The sequence below is a fragment of the Bufo gargarizans genome, chromosome 6 (genome assembly GCF_014858855.1).
Source record: "Bufo gargarizans isolate SCDJY-AF-19 chromosome 6, ASM1485885v1, whole genome shotgun sequence".
Lineage (NCBI taxonomy): Eukaryota > Metazoa > Chordata > Amphibia > Anura > Bufonidae > Bufo > Bufo gargarizans.
Genome location: NC_058085.1, coordinates 286,740,894 through 286,767,860, shown reverse-complemented (window position 1 = coordinate 286,767,860; position 26,967 = coordinate 286,740,894). Strand labels below are relative to the sequence as shown.

General features: G+C 43.0%; 1 protein-coding gene across 9 annotated transcripts in view; it reads left to right on the top strand.

Annotated features, from left to right (window-relative positions):
* Positions 1-26,967, top strand: part of DIDO1 (death inducer-obliterator 1) — a 61,110-nt gene that overhangs the window by 1,568 nt on the left and 32,575 nt on the right. For 4 of the 9 annotated variants that reach the window (XM_044299785.1, XM_044299787.1, XM_044299783.1 and 1 more), the window contains exons 2-7: positions 12,531-12,627; positions 13,057-13,171; positions 18,984-19,737; positions 20,070-20,376; positions 21,224-21,517; positions 26,032-26,254. In XM_044299785.1, the coding sequence (XP_044155720.1) occupies positions 13,090-13,171; positions 18,984-19,737; positions 20,070-20,376; positions 21,224-21,517; positions 26,032-26,254 (1,660 nt within the window). In that variant the 5' untranslated portion in view covers positions 12,531-12,627; positions 13,057-13,089. The remainder of the gene's footprint in view (positions 1-12,530; positions 12,628-13,056; positions 13,172-18,983; positions 19,738-20,069; positions 20,377-21,223; positions 21,518-26,031; positions 26,255-26,967) is intronic. The other 5 variants (XM_044299789.1, XM_044299788.1, XM_044299790.1 and 2 more) reach the window with 2 other exon arrangements.

Genomic DNA, 26,967 nt, shown 5'->3' with positions numbered 1-26,967 from the left:
GTGGTGGGGAGCTGGTAAGTATCTGGCACCATAACCTATGGGAATACTATGGATGGAAAAACCTGTCTGTATTATACTGGTGTGGATCCAGCCCTGGTGTTAGGACACTCAGCCTGATCAATCTTAGGGGACATGCGGTAGTTTCTGTGGAAGTCAGCAGCTTAATTCTTCACGACTATGTCCGCGCCTGCCGTGTGGAGTCCGCATTTTTCAATGCAGACAAGAATAGGACAAGTTCTATAATTTGCGGAACGGACGCTGTTTTGTGCGCAGTGGAGCCGCCATGTGTGTCTGAACACTATTCTGCAGGGGGAGCTGTAAACTTGTATAGCTTATGGACCTCGGGGTTCCTTTCTTGTATGAGACAAGGATCAGTAATGCATTTTATGCCTGGTCGTGTAGGGAGGTCGGATAGCCTCTTGGCACTTTAGAGGTTGTTCTCATGAAGGGGGATTCTAGAACATCATGTGACATGTTTGGGAAGTCTTAACTGTTCCGTGGTTTTTAAATAGCCTCCCACCCAGTGTGACCTGTTTTACGGGACGCTTACTTAAAGGGGTTCTCCGGGCCTTTAATATTGCCCTTTCCTCGGGATAAGTCCTCAATATCGGATCTGCAGGGGTCCAACACCCAGCACCCCACCGATCATATTCTGTATGAAGGGATGGCACGCACAGGTACAAGTGCCGTCTCCGGACTCTCTTCCTGATGCTGCTGCTATGTCTATTGCAAAGCAGCAGCGAGCAGGAAGGGAGACGGCACACTGCGCCTTCCCTTCATACAGCTGATCAGCAGGGGTGCAGAGTGTCAGAGCCCTACTGATCTGATATTGATGACCTATCCTGAGGATAGTTCATCAATATTAAAAGTCCGGAGAACCCCTTTAATTGCTCCCCGACTCTCAGTTCTGGCTCCATGTGTTCGAGGCTATCTTTTCTGAGCTTCAGTCCCTGCATGTAAACAACTTTTTTTTTTTTGCTTGAAAAGCTAGCACTGTGATAAATCGGGTGCAGGTCCAGCCTGTCTACGTTTACGGCATCTGTAGGTTTAATAAATCTACCCCAGGGTATGTAATTTTTTTTGCTCTGCTGCCTAGAGAGGGAGAGAGAGCTATTATACGTGTAGGGATTATTGAAAGGTGCACGTGCTTTACCTGCTTCTCTGAGATAATTTCACCAGCACCAAGGGGATGTATGGGAGAGGGAATCTGAGCCGTTAGTCCGCCTCTACATGCAAGAGAAGCTGGACCTAAAGGAGAAACAGTAGAGGGCGCTACAGAGAGTAAAATGTAACGTTCATAAGGTGAACACTTATTCTATTGCATGTATATGACACAGCGCTCCAGACTAAATATAATTACCTAGGAGCCATTGGTCCTACACTGAAAAATTTAGGAGCCAAATCAAATTTTTTGTTGCCAAATTTAAATACAAATTGCCTCATTCACACAGTGTTTGGTCAGTGATTGTGAGCTAAAACCAGGATTGGAGCCTCCACAGAGATAAGGGAAAGATCTGCACCTGGTTTTGGCTCAAGATCACTGACTGAACACTGTGAATAAGGGCTCGTTCACACAATCGTATGGCTTTTTCAGTGTTTTGCGGGCTGTTTTTAACAGATCAGTTTTTTGTGGTTAGTAGTGGTTCCGTTCCGTTTTCCTTATGGCATATACAGTAATTACATTTTGCGGACCCATTGACTTGAATGGAGCCTTAGAACGTGATTTGTGGGCAATAATAGGACATGTTCTATCTTTCAATGGAACGGAAATACAGATACAGAATGCATACGGAGTTCATTCAGTTTTTATTTATTTTATTTTAATTTTAATGAATGGTATACGGAACGCCCAAAAAGGCCAATATACTGAACGCAAATTTTTTTTGTGTGAACAAGCCCTAAGGGCTCATGCACACAACCGTTTTTCGCCGTCTGTTTTTCATAGATCCGTTGTTACGTATATATGAGGTTTTTTCCCCCTCTGATTTAAGTCCTTGGCTGTTATTTCACAAAGCATATCCGTATGGTTTCTTTATACGATCCGTTTTTTGTGTGGATTGGAAACAGCAACTTATTAATCACCAAAGACATGACCAATATGGGCTGGGCATAGCATTTCTACAATATGGATCCGCAAAATACGGATGACATACGTGTGTTCTGTATTTTTTTTTACCGACCCATTTACTTGAATCGGGGCTCGGACCGTGATTTGCAGACAATAGGACATGCACTACTTTTTGTGGAACAGAAATACGGAAACGGAATGCCTTCCGTTGTTTTTGTGGACACGTTTAAGTGAATGGTTTTGCATAAGGTCTGCAAAAAAGAACGGTAGCTGAAAGAAAATAAGTTTGTGTGCATGAGCCCTAAAGCATTACTGTGTCCCGTATCTCTCCTCCTCATTCTATTTGGTCGTCTTAGGCTTCATTCACACGGTCCGTGAGATACCGGACTGGCATCCTTAGTGCAGGAGTGCACGGCGTCATTGGTTGCTATGACGCCGTGCACTTTGCCTCCGCCGCAGTACAGTAATACACTCGTATATTGATTTTAAAGGGGTTGTCGGGGTTCAGAGCTGAACCCGGACATTCCTCCATTTTCACCCCAGCAGCCCCCCAACCGTGTTATTGAAAACAAGAGCCCTTTCCCTGCGCAATTTAGCATGATGCTCCGATGCTAGCCTCAGGGGGGATGCCTGGGTGAAAATAAGGGTATGTCCGGGTTCAGCTCTGAACCCGGACAACCCCTTTAATTCTGACTTGGTCCGATAAACCTTCGTTCACACTGGATTTGAGGGCTACTTTTCGATAGTTCCATCCTGGGGTGTATATATATAATTTATTGATCAGCTTTTATTAAAGCAGTCCTCTGGGCTTTTTAATATTGATTACTAATTATGCTCGCTGCTGCTAAGTCTATGGCAAAGCAGCAGCACTCATGAAGAGATACGGGAGGTGGCACTTGCACACTACGCGCGCAGTCTCCTCATACAGATGATCTGCCGGGTGCCAGGTATCAGACCCCCACCGATCTGATATTGATGACCTATCCTGAAGATGGGTCATCAATATTCAAAGCCCAGAGAATCCCTTTAACTCTTTGGGGAATGAATAAAAAAAAGAAAAAAAACTTTCCACGCCTACCATCATCTATCTGAACTTCCAGCACCGATGGTCTGCAATACATGGGACACTGCAAGTTGCCGTCTGCAGCACGCGTTCGTGTGCAAGAGGCTTAAGGCTACTTTCACACTCGCGTTTGGTGCGGATCCGTTCAGATAATACTCACGTCTGCATCTGTTCAGAACGGATCAGTTTGTGTTATCTTTAACTTAGCCAAGTTGGATCAGTCTTAAACACCATTGAAAGAAAATGGATCCATCTAGATTGACTTACATTGTGTCAGAATGGATCCGTTTGGCTCAGTTTTTTTGTTTGTTCAGGCGAACACCAAAACGCTGCAAGCAGGGTTTTGGTGTCTGCCTCCAAAGCGGAATGGCGACTGAATCGAGGCAAACTGATGCATTCTGAGCGGATCCTTTTCCATTCAGAATGCATTAGGGCAAAAGTGATCAATTTTGGACCGCTTGTGAGAGCCCTGAATGGATCTCTCAAACGGAAACCAAAACGCCAGTGTGAAAGTTGCCTAAGCTTTGCATAGCATAAATCGATACAATGCTATGCGACCCCGGGTCAGGACGGGTGCTCTCCCTGACACACGCTGCGAGTTCAATGTGTGGGACTCGCTCGTGTGAAAGGGACCTAAAAGGGAATATACAGGGTGGGCAATTTATATGGATACACCTTAATAAAATGGGAATGGTTGGTAATATTAACTTCCTGTTTGTGGCACATTAGTATATGTGAGTGGGGAAACTTTTCAAGATGTGTTATGACCATGGCGGCCATTTTGAATCCAACTTTTTTTTAATAGGAAGAGGGTCATGTGACACATCAAACTTATTGGGAATTTCACAAGAAAAACAATGGTGTGCTTGGTTTTAACGTAACTATTCTTTCATGAGTTATTTACAAGTTTCTGACCACTTATAAAATGTGTTCAATGTGCTGCCCATTGTGTTGGATTGTCAATGCAACCCTCTTCTCCCACTCTTCACACACTGATAGCAACACCGCAGGAGAAATGCTAGCACAGGCTTCCAGTATCCCTAGTTTCAGGTGCTGCACAGCATATACTGTGAAGATACGAGATGTGCAGCACCTGAAACTAGGGATACTGGAAGCCTGTGCTAGCATTTCTCCTGTGGTGTTGCTATCAGTGTGTGAAGAGTGGGAGAGGAGGGTTGCATTGACAATCCAACACAATGGGCAGCACATTGAACACATTTTATAAGTGGTCAGAAACTTGTAAATAACTCATGAAAGAATAAAGTTACGTTAAAACCAAGCACACCATTGTTTTTCTTGTGAAATTCCCAATAAGTTTGATGTGTCACATGAACCTCTTCCTATTGAAAAAACAAGTTGGATTCAAAATGGCCGCCATGGTCACCACCCATCTTGAAGTGTTTCCCCCCTCACATATACTAATGTGCCACAAACAGGAAGTTAATATCTCCAACCATTCCCATTTTATTAAGGTGTTTCCATATAAATGGCCCACCCTGTATAATGAAGGGAAGGTAAGCCATTGTTTTAGTTTCCTTATGTGTCCTCCTGCACTGTGTCCAACCATTTGTCTGTGTATAGAGGACCTCCTTTGTCTTGTCCTTGGTTCAGCCCTTCTGTGTTCCCTGTGGTGCTTTATGGTCCCTGCTGCAGGTCCTTTCTCTGGCACCTCCATCCCCAATACTAAAAATAATGGGGGAAAAATTGTACCCCTTCACAGTAGTATTGCCCTCATTGTACAACCTTCACAGTTGTAATGCCCGATGTGTGCCCCTTTCACAGTTGTAATGCCCGATGTGTGCCCCTTTCACAGTTGTAATGCCCGATGTGTGCCCCTTTCACAGTTGTAATGAAGCCCTTTTTACCACCTCTGTATAAAAAAACGCAGTAACTACTCACCTTGTCCCGTTCCTGAAGCTCAGTCCTCTCCCCTGCAGACAAGATCGCTCTGCAGCATTGTGTGGGCGGAGCTTATGCAGATTTCTGGGCTGCAGGCTGGATGTCAGGGGATTGGCTCTTCTAACAGACGTGCCTAGCGTGGTGCGTCTGCTGAATGAAGTTTTTTTTTTTTTTTGTTTTTAGCGCAGCGGTGGGACAAGTCGCAAATGGCGATAAGACTTAAGTCTTATCGCCCTTTGCAAATTCCTGGTCCCGTTTGTCGCCATCTGAACCACTGATAATACTTCATTTAAAAAACCCTATTCATTGCACAGCAATACTTTTTTTGGTGTAACCCCTTTAATATAAGTGAGGTGAACATGTCTGTCCTTGTGATCCCTGCACTTGGTTCAGAGCTGCTCACGTTTTGTCTGTTACATGTGGCCCTGCAGTATTGGGACGTGCAGACGCCGTGCTCATCCAGACGCTGGCTGCCTGCCCAGTACAGGATGCATTGTGGGTAACATTTGTCATGGTGGATTGTGCATCACCAGCTCATGTACTGATCACATGTGCCTGCCAGGAATATAATTACTTGGTATTAAAACCTGATTTCTATGCAGTATTTGTAACTGGTTGTCATTAATAATGTTATTTGAGAATATAATTTTATAGTCCGCTTTCACAGATCTCGGTAGACAAACCCCAAAATGAGCATTGGCTACCCGAAAATTAGTTGTCCTTGCCTCCCTGCTGTTTGTGATGTCCATAATAAAATAGGAGTTTAGGCTTCTTAAAAGCAGCCCGATTAGGTTGGATTTGCATATCGCAATTGGGCCGTAGAAAAAAAAAAGTTGGCATGATTTACATTTTTATCTTCCCCACTGTTTTTGGAGCTGCAGTATTCCTGTGTATGTGACACAGGCCGGTGTCTCATCTGTGTACAGATTGTCAGGATCAGGTCAGGAAAAAACTGATGGTTTTGTGCTAAAATTCAGTCAGTTTTGTCTGCAGTTGTGTTCAGTGTGTCAATGAGTTTTGATACATTTTCAAGTACGTGCAGAAGAACCGTAGTGTAACCATTACATCTCCAGTGACGGTTGTAAAAAAAATACATTGCAACTGAATGGTTTCCGATTTTCACACAAGCCCCATTCACTTCTATAGAGCCAGAACTGTGCGACAAACGCACAATCTAGAACTGCTGCTATTTTTATTTTTCTTCCCCAAACGCAGAGATGTTGAGTGGAACATGTCAGGATTCAGTCTAGGCGTTGGCTACACACATTGCATCTGGACAGAAAACTTGCTCTAGTGAAAGACCCCCTATCAGTATGGAATAAAATGGGGAACATATATCAAAACTCGTGCAAAGAGGAGCTGCCTTAGTTGCCCAGAGCAGCCTTTATCCCCCTTTGCTCATTTGGAAAATTAATCCGTCGGTTCGCTATGGGCAACTATAACCTAGTTTTCCTTTGCTCCAGTTTTGATCCCCCTAATGTGTTTTACTGTAACTTTGTTAAAAAGTTGAACAATGTTTTTATCTTTTTCTGAATTCAGTTTTACCATGGCATCTGTCAAGTTTTAGTACATCTTCTAGGCTGTTCCAGGAATTAGACTATCTCGCTGCCTGGGCCAAATAGTAGGATGGTGGCATATTGAGTATCGTTAGCTGTATTGATTGCAAACCAGTATTCTGGTTATTCACCTCTTTTCCAAAGGTTTTCTAGGATATTAATACTTCTGACGTGTCCACAAGTTAGGCTGTCGGTATCAGATTGGTGGGGTCGGGCACCCTCACTAATCGGCGGTTTCAGAATAGTGTCCGGAGATGGTAACTGCAGCGCTGCTCCCATTGAAGTAAATAGGAGCCAGCACTGCAGCCATCAATATAAGGGCTCCTGCACATTACTGTATTTTCGGTTCACTTCCCATCCACGTTTTTTGCAGATCAGATATGGGCCTATTCATCTCAATAGTGCTATTCTTGTGTTTATTCCAGACCAGAATAAGCATTTCTAATATAGGGCAGAATGTGCAGGCACGCACACAGCTGATATCTGGGTGGTGCAGACCACAAATCGGATACGGTCGTATGAATCGACCCTTCATCCTGGGCAACCCCTTTAACGATGTCCTATTGTGTTTTGGTGTAGCAGTTGGGCTCCATTCACACGTCTGCAATTTTCCTTCCGCATCTGTTCCGCAATTTTGCGGAACAGGTGCGGATCCATTCATTTCAATGGGGGAGTAATTCCTGTCCGCATCAGCACTTCCGTGATGCGGTTCCGCAAAAAAAATTAAGCATGTCCTACTTTTGGCCGCAAATTGCGGTCCGCGGCCCCATTGTACTCAATGGGTCCGCAAAAAAGCGGATGACATGCGGAAAGACACCAAATGTCATCCGTTTATCATCCGCATAACCCTAGCAGCATGTATTCCTCCTTCCTTTTTTATTTCTGCGGAAACATGGAACAGATGTGGATGCACTTTTGTAAAAAAAAACTGAAGGTTTTTATGGAAACACGGATCCGCAAAAAAAGGACCGTAAGGAAAATTGCGGACGTGTGAATGGAGCCTTAGATGTATGTATTAGCAATGAGCGAAGCAAGCTCTGAATCCTAGATCCAGTCGCTTCCCTTAAAACTTTGCATTAATGCTGTATGGAGATCTGTCTCTGTACAGCATTTAAAATGTATGGCCTCTGATGAGCCGTAGTCAGTTATTCCCTGAAGTCTCAAAAGACTTTGGTGAATAACTTCAGTATGTGATTTTTTATTTTTTTTTTAAACTGGAAAACCATTTTAAAATTTGGATCAGAACTCTGCTTCAGTTCGGAGGTACCACTCAGAAGCTGAGTGGGCACTATAGCCGCTGGGTGCCTCCTGTTCTACAGAGAAGACACCCGGAGACATTGTTTGTGATCGGCGTTAACACCCAGCATGGACGTTTAACCCCTCGGAGTATTAAAACACAAGAAAAACTGGAAATGTGGTATTGTTGTAATCGTACTGACCCAGAGAATTAGGCTAGGGCTACACAACGACGTGTCGAGCAACAGTTTTTATAATGATAGTCTATGGTGTCGCACTACGACGCGACAGTCGCAGAAAAATCCATCTGGGATGGAGTTTTTGCTACTGTTGTGTCGCAGGCGCAGCATCTCGTATGTTGACACCATAGACTATCATTATAAAAATTGTCGCACGACACATGCCGTTGTGTAGCCCTTTTTACAGCATAGCGAATGCAGTAAAAAAAGAAACCCATAAAACATGGCAGAATTTAATTTTTTTGCAATTTCATCCCATTTGAAATGTTTTCCTCTAAAGTGTGTGCGATATAAAATGGTGCCATTAGAAAGTACAACTGGTCCTGTTTAGGGGTGTCTCTGGTTTAATGTAAATGAGGCTCACAATCTGTGGCTAGGTGGTAACAGGCCTGCATAGCACAGGGCAAGGGCTTTTTCTTTACCTCCGATGACATACCGGGCTTTTCATGGGTATACTGGGCAGCGCTATAAACCGCCTAAGTGCCAGTGACATCACTGGGATAGCTTCTAGGCAGAAGACTCTCTTAGCAGTGTGACAATGTAAACAAAACAGCCTTTGACTTTTGCAATGAGTACAGAAGGGTTTGTCTGGGTTCACCCTTTAAAGGTGTTGTCCTATGATTAATGTGATAAATCGGACGTCATTGTACATGACAATAGGTTTCTAAGAAAGTTAGAACGCTGTACTTCCCATGGATCCAGAGATCTCGATTCATTGATCCAGTTACTCTGCTAGATTCTCTTCAAGTTGGCAGCTCAGGATGTGTGTCCTTCCTTAGGCCTCATACACACGACCGTTGTTCTGGTCCGCAGCGGCTTGGGTGCGGACCCATTCACTTCAATGGGGCCGCAAAAGATGCGGGCAGCACTCCGTGTGCTGTCCGCACCCGTGGCCCCACAAAAAAAAAAAAGAATCATGTCCTATTGTCTGTTTTTTGCGGACTAGAATAGGCATTTCTACAATGGGCCGCCTGTTCCGTTTCACAAATTGTGGAAGGCACACGGGCTGCTTCCGTGTTTTGCGGATCCGCAATTTGCGGACCACAAAAAAACGAAATGGTCGTGTGCATGAGGCCTTAGGAGCATGTCCTTTCTGCTGCATCTCTCCCTGCGATTGTCTTGGCTTCTAACCTCCTCCGCAAGATGGCCAGAAAAATAAAGAAAACAGCTGTTGTCTCCAGACTGATACATTTTATTGAATTGCTCAGTGACTATACTATATTTTTAATCACAAGCAATCAGAAAAATGTCCAGATCCTGGTGCTGATTTGAATTTTTTTTAAAAAAAAATTCATGACACAACCCTTTTTAATAGTTGGAAGCTTTATTCACTTAAAAGCCCAAAATTTAAGGTCAGCCTAATATAGAGCATCCATAAAAAATAAATAAAATTAAAGCTGTCAACCAAATGCTAATTTTAGCCTAGAGCAGTCTCCCAGACTCTTCATCATATGCTATATTCACATATAGCATATCTGTTGCGACACATGCACTTCATTTCTGCAACAAATTTGGGTTCATTCACATGTCCGTAGAATGTGTCCTCACCTGTTCTGCAATTATCTGGATCGGGTGCTAACCCATTCATTCTCTATGGGGCAGGAATGGATGCGGACAGTACATAGTGTGCTATCCACATTTCCAGAGCGCAGCCCTGAACTTCCGGTCCGCAGCTCCGGAACAAAAAGGGAAAATGTGCTATTCTCTGCCACAATTGCGGACAAGAATAGGCAGTTCTATGGGGTGCCGGCCGGTTTTATTGCGGATCCACAATACACTACAGACGTGTGAATGGACCCTTACTCGCATACCAGTTTTGTGCTGGGAACCAGATAGAATTGATATGTGCTTACATACTGGATGCCCCAGTCTGACATTCATAGACTGAGAGTGCCAGGCAAGGTTGGTCTATTCTAAATTTTGCCTCTGGCCTTAAAACTAATGCACCAAATCATATGAACATCCCATAGAAAAATGAGCAATTCCAGCATTAGTTTCCTTTTTGACATTTCTGTTCCATTCCAGAGAGAAACTGAAATAATGGTGACCAAATATATAAACAACATAAGTGTGCACTCAGCTGAGTATGTGTGGTTACTTCAACTGGGAGAGGGAATAAGCAGCTGCTAGACCCTTCTGGCGGTGGGGTCCGGCATGTTGAAATCCTTCAGGACCAATCCATCTTTCACCATGCATTGGGAAGAAGGCTGCATACACACAAGATTGTCAGCCTATCCTGGGGTTTGTTTGAATTTATTGTAAAGTAGCACTCCCACAAAAATTCTGACTTGTTAGAGAGGTACTTGATGTAAACTGTATTGAAGGTAATTTTCCTACCAGTTGTCTGTATTTTGTGAGCTATCCCCTCCCGATCCTCGGCTGTGTCATGTGGCCAGCACGTGGACTTTCCAAATAACTCGGCATCTTATGTGTGGACAGGAAGGCAGTTTCTCTATGTATTCCTATGGGAGCCTCAATGTCGGCCTCATAGGAATGAATGGAGGCAACTGACTTCCTGTCCTGTTAGTCTTGGTCACAGCTGAGCATCAGAAGGGAGTGGATATCTCACAAATAGTCACTGTTAAAAAGATTACATCCACTACAGATTACATAATATACCTTTCTAACAGGTCAGAGAATACCATTTTTTACTTTATGTAATTAGTGTGTAATATGTGTTTTTTTTGTTCCTGCTATATACTTTTCAACAAAACCAATGATCTCAGGAAAAAGTTCCAAAATATGTATTAGCCAATTATGGGGGACACTTGAAATAGTTAAAATATACTCTTGCAAAGCCTGGTCATTCTGCTTGTATCAGATTCCCCCCATATCAGTCAGACCCCCATGAGAGAGAGAATAAATGAACTTGCCTCTCCTGCACTCACCGCTCCTTGGTCTTCTCAGTGCCACGCTGTAGTTATCTGTATGAGTGCAGCATCCGGTCATAGTCAGCGCAGTACAACCTGACATTGTACCCAGTCAGGATAGCGCTGCCTGCCGCTAGCATTGCTATACTTGGTGTGTCTCCTGTATGCTAATGGGTGCTTCAAAAGTGAAAGAGCTCGCTAGTATTTGCTTTTATAAGACCTACAGCCATTTTCTTCCCACTTTTGGGGAACAAATACATCTTGTAAAGCTAAAAAAAAAAAAGATTAAATTTAACCCTGTCAGGACCAGACCAGTTTTATATTTTTTCTTCTTGGGCTTTTATTTTGGAAGAAAAGGCAATTCCATTGCTGTTTAGGTTTTTTTCCTACAGCTTTCACTGTTGAATACCTTTTTTAGGCTAAATGCACACAATCAGGACTGCGTGTGGACTTTCAGTGCGGAAAATCCGCACCGTAGGTCGTGTCTATTGTATTCTATGCTAAATTTAAATTCTCGTGTACACAATTCGGTTTTTTTCCATGAAGATTTTAAAATCCAAAACATGTAAAAATTTTAGTTTTCCTGACCCAGATTTTCTCCATTCACTTCAATGGTGAGAGTAAAATCTGCACCAATTGATGTGGATTGACCGCACAGATTTCCCTGCGAGGACCTGCACATTTCAGTGCAGATTGTCCGCACATAAATCCTGAACGTGTGCATTTACCTTTTATAGTTTTGCTATGTTTTACTATTTTATCTTTGAACAAAAAAAATAAAAATTGTTCAAACAGTCTATGGGATATTTACTGGTTACCTATTAGCCCTGTTGCAGGCTATAGCAGACTTGGGAGCCCCTCGGTAACCAATCGGAACCCTGTAGTTTTGCTTCCGAATGGAGGACAGAGGGAACCCCAGGCCTCTGTCTAACCCCTCAGGTGCCTACATCACTATTGACCGCAGCATCTGAGTTATCTTATTCTGGTCATTGCGGCTTCATGTTGGCTGTAGAATACTGCCAACATCTGCTGTGTATGGAGCTAATCTGCCACACCTTGCAGTGTTCCTTCCCAACAGTCGACTGTTCCGTGAAGGAGACCGCTGTATTTTCATGCAGAAATCCTCTTCACTGTATGAGGACAGGGGATTGCTATTGTCAGCGCTCATCCCCATACAGAATCGTGATTTCTGGGCAGCAGATCGCGGTTTAGACCACACAACCTGCTGCCCAGAAACGACGATTGATGTGCCTGATGGAGCGTTTTGCTTGTTCATCGGTTCATCACATTTAGACAGCAAATTGTTGGGAACAAGCGATTGCAGGAACGTTTTTTTGCCCAGTAATCTGCCTATCGGACTTCGGACTGTGTAAATCCACCTTATGAAGTCACTGTTGAGGTGGATACATTGTACAACAGTTCTGTCAGAAATATCTCTACTAGCCTGCGTGTAAGTCCAGCTGTATCTATTGATATGAATAGTGCTCTCAGGATGTGGTAGGGACTGGGATCCATCTAGCGAGCTCCTGTAAGAAGTTGCAGTTTTACAGCGGAGCTGTTTGTTACACAGTGCTAATCAGTTTGTTTCCTCTCTTCCAGGACGGCGCCCTTATGGGAAAGTTCTGACGACCGAGTATAAAGTTTTACGGTCATCACCGTGAGGATGGATCAAGGCTGAAGTCTCCTTGACGCCCAGGTAACGCTCATTTTGCATATCTTTGTGATGCATACGCTTTATTTGGCATGCTTTGTAATGTGGGTGTGGGCACAAAGTAGTTCATTTCCAGGCTTTTAGAAACATGCAATACATTTTGTGCTTGACTGTATGATTTTTATTCCCCCCCCCCCCAGTCATCCAAAATTTAGTTTTGAATTTAAACAGCCAATGGAAGCATTTACTGATGGCTGCATCCATTTTAGTGGCAGTCCTTTCTGTGTGCATGGTATACAATGAATAAGGGCTTAGTAGCTCTAATAGTGAATTTTTATCGTTTGGGCCTGTATTAGACTGGCCGTCCTTCAAGATACAGTCAGACACACTGTGTTTTCCGCAGCTGTTGGCTTGCGGCTTGCTCTGAAAGATTTGGCTACTGCTGCTTTTACAAACATACATATTTGTTTTCAGAGTTGCAGTGTGGGAGCTAAAGCGTCACCTGCAATGGAGGAAGTGACAAGTTCTCTACCTTCAGTGACTTTTGAAACTGAACTCAACCTTGAAATCTTGGAGAGCAGTTCTCCTGGTATGCTGTAGTTTATGTACTTTTCATAGGATTGGTACAGATGTGATATGTATATTTTATTTATTTAACTTGATTATATAGCACCATCATATTCTGAAGCGCCTTACAGATATCATTGTTGCTTGCTGTCCCGTATGGGGCTCACAATCGGATAGCACCCTGTGAGTATGTCTTTGGGGTGTGAGAGGAATTCGGAGTATCGGAAGGAATCCCACTCAAACAAGGGGAACATGTACAAACAACGAGCAGCTTACTGTCGGGTAAAGAAGACTTCCTTGCTGACGATCGGCTTCTCCTCACCCGGTGTAAATCCACCTCTATTAAAACAGTAGATTGCAGAAATAGGATAGTATGACAGCTCTTTTGTTTTCTTACTACGTCTAGCTAAAGATGCCCACAGAAGAACGTTGTAGTTTTAAATTTTTTTTATGTTTGATTGCTCTAATTCAGTCACTTATCCTCTTCTCCAAGTTATAACGTTAAAGGGAAACTCTCACGTTGAACATGGTCTCTGAGCTAAATGCAGCATGTTATAGAGTAGGAGGAGCTGAGCAGATTAATATACAGTTCTATGTGAAAACATTCAGTATAATGCCTCATACGCCCGGCCGTGCCCATATTGAAGCCTGCAAACCGCGGGTCCGCAATATACGGCCACCGGCCATGTGCACACTGAATCCGGGAGATACAGTGCGATGTGGAACGGAGGCACAGATGGTGGCCGCACTGTAGATGCCCGTACATTGCGTTCCCGCAATTTGTGGTCTGCAGCCTAAAGCCTCATGCACACGACCGTTGTTTGCTTCCGCGTCCATTCCGCCGATTTTAGCGTTTCAGGTGCGGAACCATTCATTTCTATGGAGCCGTTGAAAATGCGGATAGTGCACAGTTTGCTATCCGTGTCCGTGGTTCCAGTCCGTCAAAAAAATATAACATGTCCTATTATTTCTGCTGAAAACTGTTCGCGGACCCAGTCAAGTCAATGGGACCACTAAAAAACACGGAGGCACACAAGATTGTCGTCCGCGTCCGTTTTATTCCTATCATTTGCATGGCAAACCTGTCTCAGATTTTTTTTTATTTTACATTCCTTTGTCTGGTGGTCCTCCAAAAATAAAGGAACACACACTGAAATGGAAACTGATCACGCAACAACGGAACCTCATTTTGCGGAACCGAACAAAACAATGGTCATGTGCATGAAGCCTAACTTGTATTCTATACATTTTAAAATTCCTGGTCATTCTGGGCTTTAAAGTCAAGGAGGCAGTCCTATCAGTGAAAGAAGTAGAGTATGTGGAGTGACTCCAGAAACCATACTCCTCATTAAACATTGATTATCGTAAGGCTCCATATTAGCTTTTTTGGACTCGTGAAAAAGAATGAGTGTTGTGCTGGGGCTTTTGGCTTATGTTAAGGATAGGTCATGAATTACATCTGCAGAGTTCTGACTCCCTCCACCCCTGCTCATCAGCTGTTTGCAGGAGCTTTGAGTACTGGAAGCTCCCATTTAGTGAACATCTCCAATCTGGTATTTATGACCTGTCTTAAAGGCCACTTTACACTGCCCGATGTTTACACTGGCGGTGTAAAGCGACTCAAAGTACCCAATGGACAGTCAGTATCTGACAGTCCCTGTAAGTGATAGAGGTAGCTCTATCTTCCTATCCAGGTGTGTGTACAGAACATTTCTTAGGGGGTGTCATTTAAACTACTCCAGTTGGCTTGTTGATGCTAGCCTAAAGAGAATTCTGTATGTTAATCGTTTAAAAATACACCTGAAGTGTTTCTCAGTGCTTTTATTTAAAACAAATCAACCCTTAAGAAACCAGTACAGGGCATTGGACCCCCTTCATGTATGTAAAGTGTTTTACCCCGTAGGCTATCTGCACACGGGAGTGAGTTTCAAAACAGAAGCTACGCAATTTTTTTTTTTTTCATGCTTTTCCACACAAAAACTGCCCATGTCACTTTTTGGTGCGGATTTTCGGCAGACCTCAATCTTGCAGTAAATGGGGGAAACATTGACATGCCGTGGATATCAAAATCTACACAGCAGGTAGATTTCTTCACAGAAGAAAGCAAAGTGTACATGAGGTGTCTAATCTCGTTCAGTTTGCTTGTACTGTATTATGCCTTTTCTCGGCGCATAATCTTAAACTTGTGCAGGTAGCCTTATTTGTCCTTTATCCACGCTGTCCCCAGCTACATAGCCTCTCTTAGTATGTGTCTCTGCTCCTCTGTGTATTGTCTGTGGGGGCCACTCTCTGTGAGCTCTCTCCCTGATGCTGTACAGAGTTAACCCGGCAGCAGTTCTTTGTGAGCGCTGCTTTGTTTTTGTGTTTGGAGTGTGCACTGGTTTTCTTAAATGGGTTCTCCAGGAGTGATTTAAAATGGCTTCAATCTACCTGTCCTAGAATGGGGGGGGGGGGGGGGGAGGGAGAGAGAGAGATCGAGATCTTTTATTTTTGTGTTTTTACATTTAAAATATATTTTTCAGTGTCATTTTTAGTCCCTTAGGGGTCTTGAACATAACATCATCTGATCCTTGTCCCACAGACCGCAGTAGTTTTCTATGCTATGGGATTCCAATACGCTGCCTGAGAAGTTGTGCCTCGTGCACAGCTTTTCAGGCAGTTGGCCATTACAGGCCTAGGAACTCGCAACCAGTCAGAGCCCCACAATTTTGCTGTGGGAGCTCCATTTAGAAAGCAGAGGGAACTCTCTCCCTTTGCCTAACCACACAGATGCCATCAGTTCTGTTTATCACAGCATATGAGGGGTTAAGTGTCTGGGATTTGCTTCATGACTAGGGATGAGCGAATCGACTTCGAATGAAAGATCTGAAGTCGATTTGCATCAAACGTCGTTCTAATACTGTATGGAGCAGGAGCTCTGTACAGTATTAGAATGTATTGGCTCCAATAAGCTGAAGTTATTGCTTCGTAAAGTCTCAGACTTTGCGCAATAACTTCATAAATTGTAAAAAAAAAAAAACATTTCCCCAAACTCTGGTTTGGCTCAAAGGTACCACTTGGAACCAAACCAGAGTTTGGGGAAATGGTTTTTTTACAGTACAAATTAATTTATAAAGTTATTGCGCAAAGTCTGAGACTTTACGAAGTGATAACTTCGGCTTATTGGAGCCAATACATTCTAATACTGTACAGAGCTCCTGCTCCATACAGTATTAGAACAAAGTTTTATGCAAATTGACTTCAGATCTTTCATCTGAAGTCTATTCGCTCATTCATAGTCATGGCCAAATCCCAGTCTTTGACACTGCGTTCGGCCTGTATTATGCAGCTGGCATCCTGCACTGTGACCTAACTGTATGTCGTGGTGTGCGTTAGGCTTAATTAAAGGGAACATGTCACCGGGATTTTGTGTATAGAGCTGAGGACATGGGATGCTAGATGGCCGCTAGCACATCCGCAATACCCAGTCCCCATAGCTCTGTGTGCTTTTATTGTGTAAAAAAACCTGATTTTATACATATCTCAGGTTACTTTGCATATGTATCAAATCGGGTTTTTTTTACACAATAAAAGCACACAGAGCTATAGGGACTGGGTATTGCGGATGTGCTAGCGGCCATCTAGCATCCCATGTCCTCAGCTCTATACACAAAATCCCGGTGACAGGTTCCTTTTTAAAGGTTGGGCTGGATCTACAGTAGATACCTTACAAGTAAGCTCAACTCCAGGGTCTGTACACATTATTTGTAGGACTGGCATTAGCTATATGCGGTTCGATCAGATCCCCTTCTCTCTGAGCAGGTAAGACTTTATAAAAGCTTTTTAGGCTGGTTTTATTGCTCTCCTAGATAGCAGTTTAGCTTACCTTTTTAGAGAGCGTTTTTTTTATCTTGTATGCTGAACTATTGCCCCTTTGTTTTCCCACAATAGAAATGGATTTTCTACCCATTGTTTAGGGGGACAAGTGTCTGTCTGATGGGGTTCCAGCTACTGGGATTCCCACTGATAATAAGAACAGGGAGTCTACTTCCCCCAAATGAATGTGAATGGATTCCAATAGGCTAGATGAGGTGTATGGCTAACTCCTGTTTTAGTGCTTTTATTTATTTGCTGTTATTACAATACAAATACTGCTCCCTGAATGTGTATACCTTTAAAAATACTTAAAAGGGTAACGGTCATGTTTTCATAAAAAAAACAATTTTGGCATATGTTACTGCTGCAACAGCATTATGTATAAAGCAATCTTTAGTTTCTTCACATACCACTGTTTTCCTTGAGTTTTTTCCTTAGTTACAGCTGTTTAAACATTTACAATACGAGGACCTTCTCAAGATGGCTCCTCTGCCAGTTCTGAGGCCAAAACTGCTTTCCCTCACTTCCCATACACACTTGCTGTAGCCAGCAGCTCCCTGACAGCCAATCAGATTGGATTACTGAGAGACTCTCCTCCTCACTCTGAAGCCGCATGCAGTGTGAAGGACCGCCCCTCAGTCCGAGACAGACAAGCCATAGCAACTGTCTGTTAAGGGAGCAGTGGAAAGGGACAGGGGACATTAATAAAAGCTGATATGAGGTAATTACAGATCTTTTGAAAATCATTGACACACTCAGGTATACATGCCTAGCTCTAATAAACTAGCAAATAAAAATAGAAAATATGACAGTTACCCTTTAATGAGCTGTCAGTATCTGGTATATAACAGTGGGAACTAGGTGTAGCCTTAGAAATCAAAAGCTCCAATATTTGCAGATTTTTGCACATAAAACAGAATAAAATCTTTCACTACAGTCTGCATTAGAGGGGTACTCCCGTCACAAGATATGCCGCTCCTATGACCCATTAATTCATCCATCCCTCCTTATTATAAGGTTGTTGTACCAGAATGGGGAGTACGCTATGGTAATTGGGAACATTTTTATTTGTAAATTTAAAGATGCCCTTTGCTGGATGACATGACTTCAGGTCACTTATTTTATTGGTATATATCATACTGTAGACAGTGGCTCGTTACAGTATATATTGAATTGCTACACCCCCCTCCCTCTGCTATTAAAATTAGTCTTTTTGTATAGTAATGTACTCTTTATTTAGCATGATAGTTTTCCAGCTGTGGCTGTTACCTTTTTGTTGTGACTCTTAAAGGAGTTCTGCAGTGTTTTTTTTTTTTTTTTAACTGATTATCTATCCTCTGGCTAGATCATCAGCATCTGATCGGCGGGGGTCCGACAGCCGGGACCCCCACTGATCAGCTGTTTGAGAAGGCAGCGGCGCTGGCAGTAGTGCAGCGCCCTTCTCGTTGTTTATCGCAGGCCCAGTGATATCACAACTAGTATCAATGGCCTGGACGGGGCTAAGCTCTGTTCACTTGAATGGAGCTTAGCCCCGCCCAGGCCATTGACAGCGAGAAGGACGTCGCACTACTGCCAGCGCCGCTGCCTTCTCAAACAGCTGATCGGCAGAGGTCCTGGGTGTCGGACCCCTGCCGATTTAGATGCTGATGATCTATCCAGAGGATAGATCATCAGTTTAAAAAAACTGCAGAGCCCTTTTAAAGTCCTTATTTATTGCAAAGTAGTGTGGTACTAGCAAAAGGGTACTCTAACCATATCCTTTCTCTCTTTGGCATGAGTTGTGGGGATAGGCTAAGCGTCAGTAAGGGGTAGGAGTGTAAATTTTAGAACTTGGCAGTTTCCACGTACACATGAGATGCAAGGAACATAAGAGCAGTTGAACGAGCACAACATGTTATAAAGGTGCAGGAACTTGTTCCATTAAGGATTTTAATATTGATCACTTTGAGTATTTTGTCTTTTACTTTTTATCATAATAGCCTCTTTTTCGGATGACAAGGAACACACGAGTGAAGATGTGCTGAGATCTGTTAAGCCAACAAGCAAGGAGTTCAAGAAAACTTGGGGATTTCGTAAAACGACAATTGCCAAGCGTGAGATAATTAGCGACACAGATATGGAGAGTGCGGACTCCACTCGGCAACAGACTCCATCTCTGAGACGTAGTGGACGCCAACCAAAGCCTACGGAGAGGGTGGAAGAGTTCCTTACAGCAGTCAGAAGAAATAGAGTGAGGAAAAGCAACAATGTGGAAGATTCCAGCGATAGGTCGTGTCCAGTAACTGATGTGGAAAGTGCATCAGAAGGGAGTGTAGAGGGTACTCCAGAAGTAAAGCTCGAATCCAAGACTATAGAGGCTGCTTCTAGTGCCCAGGTTAAAAAAGAAGAGGATGACAGTTCTGATAGTGATGGAATGACTCTGAAGGAGCTTCAGAACAAGCTAAGAAGTCGACGCAGCAACAACTCTGCAGGTGAAACTGTGAATGTGCACGCCATGAGCAGTGGAAACACACACACTTCAGAGTCCACTGTCCGCACTAGGAGTGCAAATCGTGCAGCCATACTACAGCAGCTAGCTCAAACTATTGCCATAAAGCAGGAACCCCACAGCCCAGAACACATACAGGACCAGAAACCGGAAAAGACAGTTGTCTCACCAAGAAGAAGAACTGAAGCTGAGATCTATGACCCAAATGCTTTATACTGTTTATGTCGCCAGCCTCACAATAACAGGTATAGTCTGCCTATGATTTTTCTCTAAAGCATCTTGCTTATATGCAGTTCATCTGGCATTTTTTTTAAGTCACATTTGCTCTGAGTTGCTGAAAACAGTCACACCCCAGTGCATGCTGCGATTTGGGGAAAAAACACTCCAAGGGACAATAAAACTTCAGGGAACTTTCTCACCACAGGAAGAAAGTGTTGTAGAGCATTTTATCATTTCTTGTTGGCTGCTGTGCTTATTTCTTCATTTATGCTTTAGGGAGGTTACTTTTTTGTTTTTGTAGCCACAACACAGAACAATAGTATGATATCTTCCTTTTTATGTTGTCTTTGAAATACAGGTTCATGATTTGCTGTGACAGATGTGAAGAGTGGTTTCATGGAGATTGTGTTGGAATATCTGAAGGTCGTGGTCGACTTCTCGAGAAGGATGGTGAGGATTATATTTGCCCCAACTGCACCATTTTGCAGGAGCGTGAAGAAAGTGGAACAGATAGTGACTACAAAGAGACGGCACCAGTTCCTCGTTCTTCTGAAGTCAGCAGTTTGGGTTTTATGGAACAGTGCGCTCTCAGTCAAGGTATCAAAGGCAGAATTGAGAAAGCTGCACACCCGAGTGGCAAAAAGAAACTGAAGATTTTTCATCCTGTAAGTATTCTTAACCTGAAACTTTGTTTAAAAATGTCCCATAATGGGTTTAGCCCATAAAAATTGGTCGACAGGAAAGCTGATAAATAACTGGTCCTACAGCCGAAGCCCCCAATGAGAGAACTTGTGGCCTCCTCTCTGAATGGAGCAATAGTGTGCTTGTCTGTTCACTGCTTCATTCACTTCCATCGGTCTGAGGTAGACTGGGAGGGTATTCGGGGACCCCTTCTTCGTGGGATTGCTAGGCGTTCAAGCGGTTATATCATTCCGTAATCCATTATCACCTATCCTGTGTAATTTGTTGGCTAACCCATTTAAAGGGGATTTCCCAGGCTGCCTATATAGTTACCAAACCATGGGCAGCATGAAATGCCAATAGGAGCACTCATGACAGATGGCAGTTTTTTTTTTTGTTTTTTGTTTTTTTTGCTTTGGCATACAAGCTCATCCTAAATGTTTGTTTACATGCTTCATTTTTTTAAAATTTATTTAAGAATGAGTTTTGCATTGTTTGTTTTCACACAATCTCGTAACAACATATTTTGGGGCAAAACCCTTGTCACAAGTACATCATGTGGTGTTTCTTGCTGTTATGTAGTAGTTGGTGTATTAAAATGCCTATTCTCAATAAATTATTGTAGTGAGAAGTTCTGCATTGTGTACATGGTGCCACTAAATTGTTGCTTCAGGCAGCTTCTTGCAAGTCTCATGCAGCATATGAGAGCTTTTTACTCAATAAAATGACTGTTCAGAAACTTTCAGAAAACTTTCACCTGTACTATTGATTTATTCAATGTTGCGTAAAAGTACAGTGACCTTTTTACTCATAACTTTAACCTTATTGCAGGTGGCGGTTCCAGAGTCTGTAGCACAACCTCAAGGTATGTCTGAGGCACCTCAGGTTTTGCATGAGGTTACTATGTCTACGGAGTTGACGGACTCTCCAGATATAGCCAGGTGCATTGGACCAGGTTGTGCAAACAATGCTCTTCCTGACTCTGTGTACTGCGGTCATGATTGCATACTCAAGCACGCTGCAGCCACAATGAAATCGCTTAGCTCAAGCAAAGAAAGCAAGCCTAAAGAGAAGATCAAGGTAAAATCTGAGAAGAATGAGAAGAAGTCACCACCCAAGGCCCTGGTAAGAGACACGACTCTGTACTTTGCCTTAAAGGGGTTGTCCGGGTTCACAGCTGAACCCAGACATACCCATAATTTCACCCCGGCAGCCCCCCCCCCCCCCCCCCCCCCCGACTTGAGCATCGGAGCAGTTCATGCTCCGATGCTCTCCTTTGCCCTGCGCTAAATCGCGCAAGGCACAGGCTCTTTTGCTTAGTCACACACTGACGGGCGAAAGCTTTTAACCCAGCAGTGTGTTCGGTCATGTCACCGGATCTGATGGGCGGGCGTTAGCGCTGCCCTAGCTATTTTACTGGCTAGGGCAGCGCTAAAGCCCGCCCTTCAATGCCGGTTATGTCACCGGATCTCCAAAAAATGCCTTTGCCCTGCACGATTTAGCGCAGGGCAAAGGAGTGCATCGCTCCGATGCTCAAGTCAGGGGGGCTGCCGGGGTGAAAATGGAGATATGTCTGGGTTCAGCTCTGAACCCAGACAACCCCTTTAATTTGCCAAACTAAAGGCTATAATATATATTTCAGCCCTTCTCTCTGTACAGATGTCGTTCTGTGTATTTGCAGTGTAGCCACCCTTCTGTACAGTGAGCCCTGTCAGATGCCCTGATGGCTGTTGTGTAGCCCTTCTATGAACACCTCGCTGCTCATAAACACTCATTATAGCTTGTCAAACTGATATGAATTTATCTTGTGTTTATGTGCACTCATTATAGCAGTTACCCATTGAGTGTTTCAGAGATGAGGGCTACACGTGAGCAGTTGGGGCTTCTGTGGGACTTGCTGTGAACAGAGATCCTGCTACTCTGCAAATACTCAGACCATACACAGAGGTGTGTTGTGTGTTTCTTTAAAAAATAAAAATAAAAGACCAATCCAAAAATAATTAGAATGCAATAAAAAAAAACAATTACCCTGAAAGGTGTCCATAGCCTATAAATTGCAGTTTTCCCCTAGCATTTACTGATTTTAAATGCAAGATACCGATCAGATCTTAATCTTTATGTATTCATCCTTGATCAAAATGCCACTGACTTATTTTGACCACTATAAGAGCAGACTTCCCCTTTAAAAACTATCATACAAGTCACTTTTCAAGTTGCTGCCTATTAGAGAGATTTTTGCCACCTTGTCCACCTGATTCCTATATCCAGCTCTGCCATTAACACCCTTGAAATACATTTCAACTGCTTTAAACCTAATTCATTGAGGCACCCTTATATCACAGTGGCATGCATTAGTGGGCCTTTCTGTATTGGATGATGGGGTTTCATAACTGAATAATAAACAAATCAGAATAACTTTTGATTATAGTGATTTGCATGCAAGATGCATGAGTTTATTTGGACGTTCAGGAAAGCATTAACCCCTTAGTTTATGCCAGTATGTCTTTATACTGTGTGATCACCAGTTGGGGCTTAAATGTACGAATATGACATTTTAGGAGTTTGCAGGTTCGGCCTAGCACTGTTGTCCTGAACCTGTTTGTCTGGCTGTCTGACAGCTAGGATCCAATGGCTGGCATTGTAGAAACAGCGACTGCTACATCGTAGCCTGAGGCGTAACAATTGTCTTTGGGTTTGCCATGTACAGAAGCCTAGATTAGCCACTCTATCGATAGAAAATGGTGTTTCTTGTATAAAAGTAGTAAAATGTAATCAACTATATGAATCACTGTAGCTTTATTGACAAGAAAATAAGTGTATACTGATTATACTGGACAGTGAATAAAAAAAAAAAACTTGGCAAAACTATGAAGTCGCCCCCCCAAACACACACACAAAATGTATGTACACCGAAAACCGTGCAAATAAATATACAATTTGCCCCACACAAACAGGTCTTAATATTGCTGCATCCACAGAACCCTGGGTGCACACTACAGTCAGGGGCGTCCTGTAGTCTGAAATACAGTAGTTATAATTGCTTATTACAATTGCACTTTCTAGCAATACTACCCTTAACCCCTTGGTGACGAGCTCATTTTAGGTCTTGCTAAACAATTTTTCAGTTTTTAAAGTTGCTGCAATCCATGAACCATAACTTTTTTCTTTTAGACTACAGAAAGTAGTAAAATATTCATACTAATTAAAGGGATTATCCGATACTATAAAAATGTCCCCATACGACAGGCCCCTCACAGTGAATATACTTACCTGGCTCCCCGCGCTGCTGCTGCTTGTCCCCGTGCACGGATGAAAATATCCCTTTAACCCTTTTTCACGGGTAATAATTGTTAAACATGGTATAGACTCAGTACTGATGTTAATTGTAATGTACATTTAACTCGTCAATTTCCCACTTGCCTGAAAATGATGCAAGAGTCATTCCACATGGATTTCAGCCAGGAACGTGCGCCATTCAACACCACATTTATCAGGACTAGTTCAAAAGGCTTTATACACTGCCCTATCCCAATTGTATGGAGACGACCAAGATTGTTCATTTCCGTACAATTTGCATATTGTCTGCAGTACCTGCCCCATGTACACGAGATGTTCTGCTGATCAGACAAATGATTCTATGCTTACTTTACAGCAATGATCGCAAACAGGAGCACGTATGAATGCTCAGTAAGCCAATTACGTGTTCCACTAAATAGCTTTTCACACACAAGATCATTGCTCTCCCCTAATGGACCGGGAATGGACGAATAATCTTTCTGGGATCTTTCTTTCGAAGAGAGATTTTTAATTATTTTTGACTATTGGATGAAAATATTAAACGCTGACTTTTCAGACATAAGGGTCTATTGCCAGTCGTCTAAAAAGATAGTTAATTGTTAAATTTGACCTAAGCAACGACTGTTTTGGTCAAAATAGTCTGTGTCTGGCCACCTTTAAATACAAGCAAGACACTTCTGACCATTAGTCATTGGCTGATTAGTGTTCATGCTTGTGGGTTACTCTGTGTGGCTAAGACTGCTAAAAATTCAACAATTTAACACTAGCGGTTTCCAGCAGGCTGTTCTGGATCTCTGTGTATATGGCACTGCCGTACGCTACATGGATGATGTCTGGCCCCATAAACTAATGGGGATTGTACACATCCGGCTGCAACCCAGCAACTATGCAGAGAATATGTCGGACAAATACTGATTCTTGGCATATTTGCTGAGTTGCAGCCAGATCTCTGCCAGTCCCCATTATAGTAAATGGGGCCAGACGGCATCTGTGTAGCTTCCGGCAATGCCATACAGAGATCCACCAGGCTGTTCTGTGCTGGATCTGACAAATGCTAGTATGAAACTAAAGTATGTGCTTATTGAGAGAGATCCCACAGATGATCTAAAATATATTGCCTATCTCATGAAGTTGATAAATGTAAAGATGCACTTTTTAGCAAGAATAAAATCTTTCTCCCAAGTCCCTGCGCAGCTCCATCTGCCTGAACTGACCGCTCTGCACATGGCTCCTTGTTCTGGCTGCCATAACTGTAATGAAAGGCATAGGGCAGTCGGTATGGCAGCCATCAAAGCAGTACAAGCAAATTGTCTACTTGTGCAACACTAGTAAAACCGAGAGAGAAAGAGGTTCTGTCTGGGCAGTGATAGGGAAGGGGAGGCCACTGGTCAGCTATAGATCAGAAGCTGCCATGTGGCTCAGTGCAGCCTGGACTGCTACAAAGCAGAATGTATTACTGCACTCGCTGCTTCTGTGTAGAACAGTGGGAGGTGGACAATGCGCTCCAGCAGTCAGCACTTGTGACTTACAGAAGAGAAGAGCTGATCTGCTGAGGGCAGTAATGGCTTGCTTTTGTGAGCTTGCCTTTTCAGTTCAGTAATACATGGAATGTATTCTATGTATGGCTAATGGATCTCAATCATGCTGCAATGCTCAATGCATTTAATGATTGAAAAAACAAACTCCCAAAAAAACTATTACTGACGTGTGTTTTAGTGATTAATTGTATTACCCTCAAATTCCGTGTTCCTTTATTATTCCTACTAATTTATCAATTTATGTATAACCTGGATGTTACCAGTTAGGGGGCATATCCCTGCACAATCAGGCCCCCCAAATGGTGATGCCCAGATCGTCCCTTATTGATAAACTTCTAGCAGGAATAATAGAGAAACAGAAGTTATAAGGACTTATACCCCAGAATTACGGTTGCCGGAGAAATTCAAATACTTGCTAATACAGACATGTCGGTATAGGCAACAGGTCATCTTTAAAGTGTAATTCTGCTCTTCACATTCCCATTAAACTGGGAATCAACTGGAAAGGGGCTTATTGTCTACTAATTGGGGGAGTTCCTGTGTGGTTCTGCAGAATGTAAGTGGTTATAAGCTTCATTATTGGGCCCAGCCACACACATGAAGGAGCTGAAACACATAGTACTGAAGGCACACTCCATTGGGCGCTGTGGGTTCTGCATTCCATTTCATAAAGCAAAAAAGAGTAAAGCATACCCTATTTAAAACAGTTTTTTGTTGTCCCACTTCTCCCCAATTGAGATGTCGTTGGTAGTATATTTTTAAGGTAAATTGCATCAGACTTTTTTATTCTTGTTTATTGGACAGACTTCCTCGAATCCTCCAGCTGTACAGAAACCTACAACCCCTGAGAAGACAGATGCTGTAATGAAGAAAGTCCTAGTGATGATACCAAGAATGGAGGCAGAAGATGGCAGCGAGACGAAAATAGGAAGTGGCAGCAGCACGCCTTCCTGGGAGACTGACCATAATTACATTGCAGTAAAGCCAGAAAAGACTGCTGCCATTTCATCTACACTATTTTACAAATGTATGTATCACATAGGAATTCTCCCCTAGCCCACTACCAACATATTGACCACATATGCATCTTTGTTGGTTTCATGGTGCCAGTAATCTACACAACACAATCCTAATTAACATAACACAATCTACTTCATACTACTGTCCTATAAACCTTTTGCTTTCAGGTAGCTACATATAGGTATATTTAGGCAATAGTTAAAAGGTAAGTATTGCAGAGGTGTAGGCTGAATGTGAAGATAACTCATAGACCAACCTGGGTAACTTTTTGCTTTCTAGCTGCTGCAGGAATGAGATGCATACAGCCCTGAGCAAATGGTTAACACACTTGGTCGAGAGGACCGCCCTTCTCTCTATTCCTGCGGAAATCTACGTTCATCAGAGACTTCAGTGTAGCAAGAAAGACCTATTCGTCCATTTGTTACCAGGCAGTGTAAGGTTAACATCCAAGTTAAGTTCCAAGTGAATAGCTTTTAGGACACACAATCTCCTTGACCATACATGAGCATCTCACTTTACTAGCATCAGAGCCACCTAGCTCCCACTGTAGTTAGTCCTGGCTTTTTTTTTAGAAAACCTGCAAGTTACCACCCATCTGATTTTCCTGTAGAAAGTTCTGTTTAGGCCTCATTTAGACACCCGTTATATGGCTACATTTTAGCATCCATGTTATGGCCATAAGTCCAACCTTGGGGACAGGATCCCTGCTAACAGTACATG